The sequence below is a fragment of the Salvelinus alpinus genome, chromosome 3 (assembly GCF_045679555.1).
Source record: "Salvelinus alpinus chromosome 3, SLU_Salpinus.1, whole genome shotgun sequence".
Taxonomy (NCBI): Eukaryota; Metazoa; Chordata; class Actinopteri; order Salmoniformes; family Salmonidae; genus Salvelinus; species Salvelinus alpinus.
In genome coordinates, this window is record NC_092088.1 from 74,459,506 (window position 1) to 74,473,507 (window position 14,002).

A 14,002-nucleotide genomic window follows, 5' to 3' on the forward strand; every position below is an offset into this window, starting at 1 on the left:
ATACAATTAAAACAATGACAAATAATAATATAGAATGGCAGTAAATAATAATACAAAATTAAATATAAAAATAGTAACAATAAAATGGTAACAGTCAATAGTCGAATGTTATGTATGGTGTAATGCACCACTACCACCACCACCATCATTAAACTGCTATCATTACCATTACCACCCATACCATTACTATTTGGAATGATAAACAACAATAATAATACTAATAACAATAACAGTAAAAACAATAACAGTCATAATAAGTAAGTTACTGCTTACTATGCAGATGTTATTATTCAGTGTCCCTCAGGCTATGGCAGGCAAATACATATTTGGCTGCAAGAGGAGCCATTGCTCCTTCGCCCATGAGTATTTTTAGTTTTTCCTCTGGGTTTAATAAGTTAAAATTTGGAATAAATGTAGTCATTTCTGTGAATAATGAATCTCTTGGTGAGGAATATTTATCACAGTAAAGGAGAAAGTGCATCTCTGTTTCTACCTCCCCTGTCGTGCAGTGACCACATACACGCTCCTCTTTGGGTAGCCATGTCTTTTTATGTCTGCCGGTTTCTATTGCCAATCGGTGGTCACTCAGCCTGTACTTGGTAAGGATCTGTCTCTGCTTCGAATCTCTGACAGAGTAGAGATATTCAGCCAATTCATATTCTCTGTTTAGGGTCAGATAGCAATTTAGTCGGCTTTGGGATTTTGTTTCGTTTTTCCAATGTTGTAAATATGAGTCCTTTGATTGGTTCATGATTTTGTTTATTGGAATTCTTTGTTTTGAAGCAGTGCTGGTGTCAGCTTGGTTGGTTAGGTCCAACACCAGCTGACTGAGAGGGCTCGTTTCTGGGCTCAGCTCTTGGGTTTGAAGTGCTTTAAATTGCAGACTCGAATTTGGACTTGAATTTAGATGTAGCCAAAATTTTAATGATCTTTTCTGTATTTTCATTATTACTGGAAAGCGGCCCAATTCTGCCCTACATGCATTAGTTGGTGTATTTCTCTGGACTTGTAGGATTTTCCGACAGAATTCTGCATGTAGGGTTTCAATTGGATGTTTGTCCCACATTTTAAAGTCCAGTTTATTGAGTGGCCCCCAAACCTCACTTCCGTAAAGAGCTATTGGTAGGATTACACTGTCAAATATTTTGGTCCAAATTCTAATTGGGATGTTGATTTTGAATAATTTCATTTTTATTGCATACAATGCTCTGCGGGCTTTTTCTTTGAGTGCATTCACTGCCATATTAAAGTTTCCCGATGCAGATATGGTCAGACCAAGGTAGGTGTAATTTTTTGTGTGTTCAATTATGGTGTTGTTCAGGGTGAATTTATATTTGTGTTTCTGACATCTGTTTTGTTTTTGGAAAATCATGATTTTAGTTTTTGGGAAATTTACTGCCAGGGCCCAATTATGGCAATATTGCTCTAGAATATTAATGTTCTGTTGAAGACCTTCTTTGGTTGGTGATAGAAGTACCAAGTCATCAGCATATAGCAGGTATTTCACCTCTGTGTCAAATAGTGTGAGTCCTGGGGCTGGAGAATGGTCCAACATGTCTGCTAATTCATTGATATAAATGTTGAAAAGATTTGGACTCAAACTACAGCCTTGTCTCACACCTCGACATTGTGAAAAGAATTCTGTTCTTTGGTTTTTGATTTTTATTGCACACTTGTTTTCTGTGTACATACATTTTATTAAGTCATACACCTTACCACCAAGCCCACTTTGTAGAATTTTGTAGAATAGCCCTTCGTGCCAAATAGAATCAAATGCTTTTTTAAAGTCAATAAAGCAAGCAAAGATTTTGCCCTCTTTTTTTTGGTGGACGTGTTTATTAATTAGTGTGTGTAAGGTGTATATATGGTCAGTAGTGCGATGGTTAGGGAGAAAGCCAATTTGACATTTAGTTATTACATTTTTTTCTTGAAGAAAGGTTTGGATTCTTGAATTCAAAATGCTACAGAAAACCTTTCCCAAGTTACTGTTTACACAAATTCCCCTGTAATTATTGGGGTCTGATTTGTCTCCACTTTTGTGGATAGGGGAGATGAGCCCCTGGTTCCAGACATCAGGGAAGCAGCCAGAAGTTAAAACCATGTTGAACAATTTAAGCACAGCATTTTGCAACTCAGGTGTGCTGTTTTTCAGCATTTCATTTCTGATGTTGTCTAGACCACAAGCCTTCTTTGATTTAATAGATTTGAGCTTTTCATTTAGTTCTTGTTGGGTTATTGGGTAATCTAATGGATTTTGGTTGTTTTTAATGACTGATTCAAGAATGTTCCATTTTTCTTTAATTTCTAATTGGTTCTGTTTTAAGTCTTTTTGTGGGATGTTTTTGTATAGATTATCAAAATAAGTTTTCCAAATTCCTACATCTTGTATGGCTAATTCTTGTGGCTTTGTTGTGCTTAAATTGTTCCACATGTCCCAGAACTGATTTTGGTCAATTGCGTTTTCAATTTCATCAAGTGTCTTGTTGGTATAATTCAGTTTCTTGCGTTTCAGTGTATGTTTATACTGTTTCAGAGTTTCAAAGTATTCATATCGTAGCTCTGGGTTGTTTTGCTGCTTATGTTTTTTGTTTGACATTTGTCTTAGGTGTTTTCTAATTGTTTTACATTCATTATCAAACCATTTGTCAGAAACATTTTGTTTTTTGTTTCTGATGTTGCATTTCTTTGGTTTTCTCAAATTTGCTTTCGATGCTGCTTTTTGGAATATGCAGTTGATGTTTAGAGTAGCCGAATTGACACCATCTTTATTGTTTTGGTATTGTGAGTTATTGAAAAACTGTATAGAGTTCATCATTTCTTTTGAGTTCAATGTTTCAATGAATCTCTCTGCACTGTTTGGAGCCCATCTGTATGATTGGTTTATGTTGAATAGTTTATTGGGCAGTTTTTTTGAATGAATATTGCCGGTTAATTTCTTCAAGAACACGTTGATCTGACTGTGATCTGACAATGGTGTCTGTGGTCTGACAGTGAATGCACTAATGGAGGAGGGGTCAATGTCCGTGATGGCATAATCGACTACACTTGTCCCAAGAGCTGAGCAGTAAGTAAACTGACCTAAAGAGTCCCCTCTGATTCTACCATTAAGCATGTACAGGCCTAAGGCTCGACAGAGATGCACTAACTCCTTCCCATTTTTGTTCAGTATTTGGTCAGGACTGTTTCTATTATTTATAATAGGGCTGCTGTACAAGGAGGGGTGACCAAATATGTGGTGGTTACCTCCCGCATCAGTGTAGTCAGGCTCAGAACCTGTTCTTGCATTGAAATCTCCACAAAGAAGCACTTTACCCTCTGCCTGAAATGTAATGATTTCTGTATGGAGATTGTCAAAAAACTGATCATCATAATATGGTGAATCTGAAGGAGGAGCATAAGCTGCACATATGTACACATCATTGTCACAATAGATTGTACCTTTGTTAAGTTTTAGCCAAATGTGACTGGTACCTTTTTTCATTTCATTCAGTGCCAAGTCCTGCTTATGCCAAATGATGATTCCACCTGAGTCTCGGCCCCGTTTAACATTTTTATGTTTGATTGATGGTAGTAAGCTTTCTCTATACCCTGAGGGACACTGAGTATCTATGTCTCCACGACACCATGTTTCCAGTAGGATTATGATGTCCTGTCCCTTGATGTTTTTAATAAATTCTGGATTTGTTGTTTTATAACCAAAATGTGAAGAGTAAAGTCCCTGGATATTCCAAGAGCTGATAGTTAATGATCTCATTTATAATAAGTGATATTCACTGGTTTGAGTAAAGTACATTGAAAACAATACAAAATAATATATATATATATACATATACATATACATATATATATATATACATATACATACACACACACACACACATACATACATACATACATACATACATACATACATACATACATACATACATACATACATACATACATACATACATACATACATACATACATACATACATACATACATACATACATACATACATACACACACACACACACACCATTATATATAAATATTATTATTATACCGGTGCCAATAAAAAATTAAGAATAGTTCTAAACAAATGAATAAGAATGGAATAAGACTGCATAAAAAATAAGTACAATGCAATCTGCAACCCTGTGTGTGTGTGTGTGCGCGTGCGTGTGTGTGCGTGCCCGTCTAGCCCAGTAGTCTGCATATTAGTTGCAGTAGTTGGCGCACCTCTCCTATCTCTGATTGTTCTAGGTGTCTTTTGCCAGAGGTTACCTCAGCATATGTAGGCTGATGATCTGAATGATACATGGTGTGGACTGCATCATGTGGTGTACTTCTCTGAAGGACAGTGTTCTGTCCGACCCTGGAGTAGTGGTCAGAGCTGTGTTGTGATGGGCCAGGTCCAGTAGAGATGTGTTGTGACGGGCCAGGTCCAGTAGAGCTGTGTTGTGATGGGCCAGGTGTAGTAGAGATGTGTTGTGATGGGCCAGGTCTAGTAGAGATGTGTTGTGATGGGCCTGGTCCAGTAGAGCTGTGTTCTGATGGGCCTGGTCCAGTAGAGCTGTGTTGTGATGGGCCTGGTCCAGTAGAGCTGTGTTGTGATGGGCCTGGTCTAGTAGAGCTGTGTTGTGAAGGCCCTGGTCTAGTAGAGCTGTGTTGTGATGGGCCGGGTCTAGTCGTGCTGTCCTGAGACGGGTCTGGTCTCGTAAATCTGTGTTGTGATGGGCCTGGTCTAGTAGAGCTGTGTTCTGATGGGCCTGGTCCAGTAGAGCTGTGTTGTGATGGGCCTGGTCCAGTAGAGCTGTGTTGTGATGGGCCTGGTCTAGTAGAGCTGTGTTGTGTTGGGCCTGGTCTAGTCGTGTTGTCCTGATGCGGGTCTGGTCTCGTAAATCTGTGTTGTGATGGGCCTGGTCTAGTAGAGCTGTGTTGTGAAGGCCCTGGTCTCGTAAATCTGTGTTGTGTTGGGCCTGGTCTAGTAGAGCTGTGCTGTAATAAGCCGTGTCTCGCTCTTTTCTCCTGGGGATGGTGGAGGTACTGTTGTTTCAGAAGGTGGGGCGGGGGACCTCTGTTGCTGGGGTGATGGGTGTGTGGGTCCCTGCCAAGTGTTGCATCTTTTAGGTCCTTGGCAAAGGTTCTGACACTGTCCTGATCAAGATGTACATCATCGTATAAGTGTTGACATGTCAGAGTGGGGTGGTGAGCCGTTCTGACGTTGAGTAGTGAGGCACAGTCCACAGTGATCTGTTGATTTATTTTGTCGATCAACTGTCCTGGGAAGTCTTTTCTTGGTAGGAGGGTGGACACAACTATATTGGTTGTTGGGAACACAGCCTGTGCCCGTTCTGCCACTCTTCTCACTGCCCCAGATACATCTTCACCTTTGGCATGAAGGTCGTTTGTGCCAGTGTGGATGATGATGTTGTCGAGGGTGTCAATCCTGGTCTGACTGAGTAGCTGCATTGCACTGTCAGTTGTAGGACACCAGAACTTATACACCTGGTGTCTAGGGAATAATCTTTCCTGGACTAAGAACTTCCCATTTGAATCAATAAGGATTGCAGTTGTGGGTGACTGTCTGGCTGGAGCAGACTGGGAGGATGGTATTCTGACCTTGGCTGGAGCACACTGTGTTGGAGCAGACTGAGAGGCTGGTTGGCTGACCTGGGCTGGAGCAGACTGAGAGGCTGGTTGGCTGACCTGGGCTGGAGCAGACTGAGAGGCTGGTTGGCTGACCTGGGCTGGAGCAGACTGGTAGGCTGGTGCAGTGTCATCAGGCTGTGTGGTGGAGGCCATGCTGGTCTCGGGTTCTGCTTGTGTTATGCCAAGCTGGTGGACATGTTCTCCATGCCTTCACAACACAGTTCTCTCTTTCTCTCCCCCCCACTCTCTCTCTCTCGCTCTCCCCCACTCTTTCTCTCTCTTTCCCCATTCTCTCTCTCTCCCCCCCACTCTCTCTCTCTCCCCCCACTCTCTCTCTACCACTCTCTCTACCTCTCTCTCTACCACTCTCTCTCTCTACCTCTCTCTACCCCTCTCTCTCTCTACCCCTCTCTCTCTACCCCTCTCTTTCTCTCCCCCCCACTCTCTCTCTCTCGCTCTCCCCCACTCTTTCTCTCTCTCCCCCCATTCTCTCTCTCTCCCCCCACTCTCTCTCTCTCCCTCTCTCTCCCCCCCACTCTCTCCCTCTCCCCCCCACTCTCTCTCTACCTCTCTCTCTCTACCCCTCTCTCTACCTCTCTCTCTCTACCCCTCTCTCTCTCTCTACCCCTCTCTCTCTCCTACCCCTTTCTCTCTCTCTCTACCCCATCTCTCTCTCTACCCTTCTCTCTCTCTACCACTCTACCTCTCTCTCTCTCTACCTCTCTACCCCTCTCTCTCTCCCCTTCTCTCTCTCTCCCCCTCTCTCTCTCCCCTTCTCTCTCTCTCCCCCACTTTCTCACTCTACCCCTCTCTCTCGCTCTACCCCTCTCTCTCTCCCCCACTTTCTCTCTCCCCCCCACTCTCTCTCTCTCCCCCAACTCTCTCTCTCTCTCCCCCCACTCTCTCTCTCTCCCCCTCACTTTCTATTTCTCTACCCCCACTTTCTCTCTCTCTACCCCCACTCTCTCTCTCCTTCCCACTCTCTCTCTCCCCCCACTCTCTCTCTCCCCCCCACTCTCTCTCTCCCCCCACTCTCTCTCTCCCCCCCACTCTCTCTCTCCCCCCCACTCTCTCTCTCCCCCCCACTCTCTCTCTCCCCCCCACTCTCTCTCTCCCCCCCACTCTCGCTCTCCCCCCACTCTCGCTCTCTCTCTCTCCCCCCACTCTCTCTCTCTCTCTCCCCCCACTTTCTATTTCTCTACCCCCACTTTCTATTTCTCTACCCCCACTTTCTCTCTCTCTACCCACACTCTCTCTCTCCCCCCCACTCTCTCTCTCCCCCCCACTCTCTCTCTACCCCCACTCTCTCTCTCCCCCCCACTCTCTCTCTCCCCCCCACTCTCTCTCTCCCCCCCACTCTCTCTCTCCCCCCCACTCTCTCTCGCTCTCCCCCCACTCTCTCTCTCTCGCTCTCCCCCCACTCTCTCTCTCTCTCTCCCCCCACTTTCTATTTCTCTACCCCCACTTTCTCTCTCTCTACCCCCTCTCTCTCTCCCCCCCACTCTCTCTCTCCCCCCACTCTCTCTCTCCCCCCCACTCTCTCTCTCCCCCCACTCTTTCTCTCCCCCCCACTCTCTCTCTCCCCCCCACTCTCTCTCCCCCCCACTCTCTCTCTCCCCCCACTCTCTCTCTCCCCCCACTCTCTCTCTCCCCCCCACTCTCTCTCTCCCCCCCACTCTCTCTCTCCCCCCACTCTCTCTCTCCCCCCACTCTCTCTCTCTCTCCCCCCACTCTCTCTCTCTCTCCCCCCCACTCTCTCTCTCCCCCCCACTCTCTCTCGCTCTCCCCCCACTCTCTCTCTCTCTCTCTCTCCCCACTCTCTCTCTCTCTCTCCCCCACTTTCTATTTCTCTACCCCCACTTTCTCTCTCTCTACCCCCACTCTCTCTCTCTACCCCCACTCTCTCTCTCCCCCCCACTCTCTCTCTCCCCCCACTCTCTCTCTCTCCCCCCACTCTCTCTCTCTCTCTCTCCCCACTCTCTCTCTCTCTCTCCCCCCACTTTCTATTTCTCTACCCCCACTTTCTCTCTCTCTACCCCCACTCTCTCTCTCTACCCCCACTCTCTCTCTCCCCCCCACTCTCTCTCTCCCCCCACTCTCTCTCTCCCCCCACTCTCTCTCTCCCCCCACTCTCTCTCTCCCCCCACTCTCTCTCTCCCCCCCACTCTCTCTCTCTCTCTCTACCTCTCTCTCTCTACCTCTCTCTCTCTCTCTCTACCTCTCTCTCTCTCTCTACCTCTCTCTCAAATTCAAATTCAAGCTGCTTTATTGGCATGAAAAACATTGTGTCAATATTGCCAAAGCAACAATGTATACAATATACATTGTAATACAATTAAAACAATGACAAATAATAATATAGAATGGCAGTAAATAATAATACAAAATTAAATATAAAAATAGTAACAATAAAATGTTAACAGTCAATAGTCGAATGTAATGTATGGTGTAATGCACCACTACCACCACCACCATCATTAAACTGCTATCATTACCATTACCACCCATACCATTACTATTTGGAATGATAAACAACAATAATAATACTAATAACAGTAATAACAATAACAGTCATAATAAGTAAGTTACTGCTTACTATGCAGATGTTATTATTCAGTGTCTCTCAGGCTATGGCAGGCAAATACATATTTGGCTGCAAGAGGAGCCATTGCTCCTTCGCCCATGAGTATTTTTAGTTTTTCCTCTGGGTTTAATAAGTTAAAATTTGGAATAAATGTAGACATTTCTGTGAATAATGAATATCTTGGTGAGGAATATTTATCACAGTAAAGGAGAAAGTGCATCTCTGTTTCTACCTCCCCTGTCGTGCAGTGACCACATACACGCTCCTCTTTGGGTAGCCATGTCTTTTTATGTCTTCCGGTTTCTATTGCCAATCGGTGGTCACTCAGCCTGTACTTGGTAAGGATCTGTCTCTGCTTCGAATCTCTGACAGAGTAGAGATATTCAGCCAATTCATATTCTCTGTTTAGGGTCAGATAGCAATTTAGTCGGCTTTGGGATTTTGTTTCGTTTTTCCAATGTTGTAAATATGAGTCCTTTGATTGGTTCATGATTTTGTTTATTGGAATTCTTTCTTTTGAAGCAGTGCTGGTGTCAGCTTGGTTGGTGAGGTCCAACACCAGCTGACTGAGAGGGCTCGTTTCTGGGCTGAGCTCTTGGGTTTGAAGTGCTTTAAATTGCAGACTCGAATTTGGACTTGAATTTAGATGTAGCCAAAATTTTAATGATCTTTTCTGTATTTTCATTATTACTGGAAAGCGGCCCAATTCTGCCCTACATGCATTAGTTGGTGTATTTCTCTGGACTTGTAGGATTTTCCGACAGAATTTTGCATGTAGGGCTTCAATTGGATTTTGTCCCATATTTTAAAGTCCAGTTTATTGAGTGGCCCCCAAACCTCACTTCCGTAAAGAGCTATTGGTAGGATTACACTTCAATTGGATTTTGTCCCATATTTTAAAGTCCAGTTTATTGAGTGGCCCCCAAACCTCACTTCCGTAAAGAGCTATTGGTAGGATTACACTGTCAAATATTTTGGTCCAAATTCTAATTGGGATTTTGATTTTGAATAATTTCATTTTTATTGCATACAATGCTCTGCGGGCTTTTTCTTTGAGTGCATTCACTGCCATATTAAAGTTTCCCGATGCAGATATGGTCAGACCAAGGTAGGTGTAATTTTTAGTGTGTTCAATTATGGTGTTGTTCAGGGTGAATTTATATTTGTGTTTTTGACATCTCTTTTTTGGGGGGGAAATCATGATTTTAGTTTTTGGGAAATTTACTGCCAGGGCCCAATTATGGCAATATTGCTCTAGAATATTAATGTTCTGTTGAAGACTTTCTTTGGTTGGTGATAGAAGTACCAAGTCATCAGCATATAGCAGGTATTTCACCCCTGTGTCAAATAGTGTGAGTCCTGGGGCTGGAGAATGGTCCAACATGTCTGCTAATTCATTGATATAAATGTTGAAAAGATTTGGACTCAAACTACAGCCTTGTCTCACACCTCGACATTGTGAAAATAATTCTGTTCTTTGGTTTCTGATTTTTATTGCACACTTGTTTTCTGTTTCACTTGTTCACCTTACCACCAAGCCCACTTTGTAGAATTTTGTAGAATAGCCCTTCGTGCCAAATAGAATCAAATGCTTTTTTAAAGTCAATAAAGCAAGCAAAGATTTTGCTGACTTTTTTTTGGTGGACATGTTTATTAATTAGTGTGTGTAAGGTGTATATATGGTCAGTAGTGCGATGGTTAGGGAGAAAGCCAATTTGACATTTAGTTATTACATTTTTTTCTTGAAGAAAGGTTTGAATTCAAAATGCTACAGAAAACCTTTCCCAAGTTACTGTTTACGCAAATTCCCCTGTAATTATTGGGGTCTGATTTGTCTCCACTTTTGTGGATAGGGGAGATGAGCCCCTGGTTCCAGACATCAGGGAAGCAGCCAGACGTTAAAACCATGTTGAACAATTTAAGCACAGCATTTTGCAACTCAGGTGTGCTGTTTTTCAGCATTTCATTTCTGATGTTATCTAGACCACAAGCCTTCTTTGATTTAATAGATTTGAGCTTTTCATTTAGTTCTTGTTGGGTTATTGGGTAATCTAATGGATTTTGGTTGTTTTTAATGACTGATTCAAGAATGTTCCATTTTTCTTTAATTTCTAATTGGTTCTGTTTTAAGTCTTTTTGTGGGATGTTTTTGTATAGATTATCAAAATAAGTTTTCCAAATTCCTACATCTTGTATGGCTAATTCTTGTGGCTTTTGTTGTGCTTAAATTGTTCCACATGTCCCAGAACTGATTTTGGTCAATTGTGTTTTCAATTTCATCAAGTGTCTTGTTGGTATAATTCAGTTTCTTGCGTTTCAGTGTATGTTTATACTGTTTCAGAGTTTCAAAGTATTCATATCGTAGCTCTGGGTTGTTTTGCTGCTTATGTTTTTTGTTTGACATTTGTCTTAGGTGTTTTCTAATTGTTTTACATTCATTATCAAACCATTTGTCAGAAACATTGTGTTTTTTTGTTTCTGATGTCGCATTTCTTTGGTTTTCTCAAATTTGCTTTCGATGCTGCTTTTTGGAATATGCAGTTGATGTTTAGAGTAGCCGAATTGACACCATCTTTATTGTTTTGGTATTGTGAGTTATTGAAAAACTGTATAGAGTTCATAATTTCATTTGAGTTCAATGTTTCAATGAATCTCTCTGCACTGTTTGGAGCCCATCTATACGATTGGTTTATGTTGTAGAGTTTATTGGGCTGTTTTTTTGAATGAATATTGCCGGTTAATTTCTTCAGAAACACGTTGATCTGACTGTGATCTGACAATGGTGTCTGTGGTCTGACAGTGAATGCACTAATGGAGGAGGGGTCAATGTCCGTGATGGCATAATCGACTACACTTGTCCCAAGAGCTGAGCAGTAAGTAAACTGACCTCAAGAGTACCCTCTGATTCTACCATTACGCATGTACAGGCCTAAGGCTCGACAGAGATGCACTAACTCCTTCCCATTTTTGTTCAGTATTTGGTCAGGACTGTTTCTATTATTTATAATAGGGCTGCTGTACAAGGAGGGGTGACCAAATATGTGGTGGTTACCTCCCGCATCAGTGTAGTCAGGCTCAGAACCTGTTCTTGCATTGAAATCTCCACAAAGAAGCCTTTTACCCTCTGCCTGAAATGTAATGATTTCTGTATGGAGATTGTCAAAAAACTGATCATCATAATATGATGAATCTGAAGGAGGAGCATAAGCTGCACATATGTATACATCTTTGTCACAATAGATTGTACCTTTGTTAAGTTTTAGCCAAATGTGACTGGTACCTTTTTTCATTTCATTCAGTGCCAAGTCCTGCTTATGCCAAATGATGATTCCACCTGAGTCTCGGCCCCGTTGAACATGTTTATGTTTGATTGATGGTAGTAAACTTTCTCTATAGCCTGAGGGACACTGAGTATCTATTTCTCCACGACACCATGTTTCCAGTAGGATTATGATGTCCTGTCCCTTGATGTTTTTAATCGATTCTGGATTTGTTGTTTTATAAACAAAATGTGAAGAGTATAGGCCCTGGATATTCCAAGAGCTGATAGTTAGTGATCTCATTTATAATAAGTGATATTCACTGGTTTGAGTAAAGTACATCGTAAAAATAATAATAATAATAAAATAAAAATGTAAAAAAATCTCTACCCCTCTTTCTCTCTACCCCTCTCTCTCTCTCTCTCTCTCTCTACCTCTCTCTCTCTCTCTCTCTCTCTCTCTCTCTCTCTCTCTCTCTCTCTCTCTCTCTCTCTCTCTCTCTCTCTCTCTACCTCTCTCTCTCTACCTCTCTCTCTCTCTCTCTCTCTCTCTCTCTCTCTCTCTCTCTCTCTCTCTCTCTCTCTCTCTCTCTCTCTCTCTCTACCCCTCTCTCTCTCTACCCCTCTCTCTCGCTCTCTACCTCTCTCTCTCTCTCTACCCCTCTCTCTCGCTCTCTCGCTCTCTCTCTCTACCGCTCTCTCTCTCTACCTCTCTCTCTCTCTATTGGTACCTCTCTCTCTCTCTACCGCTCTCTAGCCCTCTCTCTCTCTAGCCCTCCTTCTCTCTCTACCCCAGCTCGCTCTCTCTTCTCTACTGTCCCGTACTTTCTCTCCTCTAATATCTATTTAACTCTCCCCTCTACTCTTTATTTTCCTGTTTTGTTTCTTGTTGCTCTGGTGTAGTGTTTTGGGTAAACACCACCTGCTTGGTGAATCTATAATAAGAATGAAGTGAGTGGTTCCCCTGCAGTGTCATATCCCTTATACCGGTGGCATATTCATCTTCCCTACCAGGCTATGACTGGAAAACCTTCTCCTGGGCAAAATACCTTGAGGAGAAGGGAGCCAGAACAGCGCCAGCACAGCTCTTCAACACGGTAACTCAAAGCTGTTTATATACCCAGTGTCATACAGGTACCCAGTCTCCAGTATATGGACTTATGAGAAGCTATTGGTACTGAGAGAGGTTTGGAAACACTGTTCTGGTTCTGGTTCTATGGTGTGTGTGGGCGGGCATGCCTGCGTGACTGCGTGTGTGTCCTACAGGACGGCTCAGGTCACGGCTTCACTCAGAAAATGAAGTTGGAAGCTGTAGACCTGATGGAGCCGTGGCTGGTGTGCGTGGCCACCGTGAGGCGCTGTGTGGGCCGGCTGCTGCTGCTGCACTTTGATGGCTGGGAGACAGACTTTGACCAGTGGGTGGACGTTCAGTCACCAGACATCTACCCTGTGGGCTGGTGCGAGGTTACAGGATACCAGCTCCAGCCACCCATTGGACCAGGTAAGAACTGAGGACTCAGCAGCCTGGTCTCATAGACTAGACATAACATAGTAAATTCAAATCTGAGACACTCAAATGAGTATGATATGTTACGTTTGGTATGGTCCATAAGACAGGTTACAAATCAAAATGTGTTTGGTCGGGGTAGATGGGTGGGCATATAAGGCAAACGTCTAGCAACCCAAAGGTTGCCTGTTCAAATCGCTTCACGGACAACTTTAGCAACTTTGCAACTACTTACAACTTTTTACGTCTACTCCTGGGTCCAGGTTGGACCAAGGGATGGACGGCACTAACACACATACCCCACTGTTTGGTGTTGATGCTTTGAGTGCCATGTTTGTGTTCTCTCCTTTTCATAGATCCTGTTGCAAGTCGCAAGAAACACAAGCCTATGGGGAAAAAGAGTACGTCCTCCAAAAACCATCCCACACCACAGATAGTAACTAAACCAGATAACCCACTTTTAGATTCAACCATGCAACTCAATGTTTTCCTCTGTTGTAACCCTCTCTCTTTGCACGTTCCAGAGAAAAGGATGGTGAAGAAGAAACTGGCGAACCTCATCTCCAAGAACCGCCCTCCAAGACGTCCGAGCCAACAGTCTGAACCTGAGGCCGGAACCCCAGAACACTCATCCCTCACACAGCAGATTAAGGCTGAACCTGAGGAGCAGGAGAGTGAGTAGACACACATCCCTCACACAGCAGATTAAGGCTGAACCTGAGGAGCAGGAGAGTGAGTAGACACACATCCCTCACACAGCAGATTAAGGCTGAACCTGAGGAGCAGGAGAGTGAGTAGACACACATCCCTCACACAGCAGATTAAGGCTGAACCTGAGGAGCAGGAGAGTGAGTAGACACACATCCCTCACACAGCAGATTAAGGCTGAACCTGAGGAGCAGGAGAGTGAGTAGACACACATCCCTCACACAGCAGATTAAGGCTGAACCTGAGGAGCAGGAGAGTGAGTAGACACACATCCTGTAATGACTTCCAGTCCAGCCAGATGGAGTTGAT

General features: G+C 43.4%; 1 protein-coding gene across 4 annotated transcripts in view; it reads left to right on the forward strand.

Annotated features, from left to right (window-relative positions):
* The window catches only part of l3mbtl2 (L3MBTL histone methyl-lysine binding protein 2), a 213,759-nt gene that overhangs the window by 199,174 nt on the left and 583 nt on the right, over positions 1-14,002 (forward strand). For 3 of the 4 annotated variants that reach the window (XM_071394012.1, XM_071394013.1, XM_071394014.1), the window contains 4 exons: positions 12,493-12,575; positions 12,745-12,979; positions 13,342-13,386; positions 13,510-13,659. In XM_071394012.1, the coding sequence (XP_071250113.1) occupies positions 12,493-12,575; positions 12,745-12,979; positions 13,342-13,386; positions 13,510-13,659 (513 nt within the window). Of the gene's footprint in view, positions 1-12,492; positions 12,576-12,744; positions 12,980-13,341; positions 13,387-13,509; positions 13,950-14,002 lie in introns of all 4 variants that reach the window. The other variant, XR_011674266.1, reaches the window with a different exon arrangement.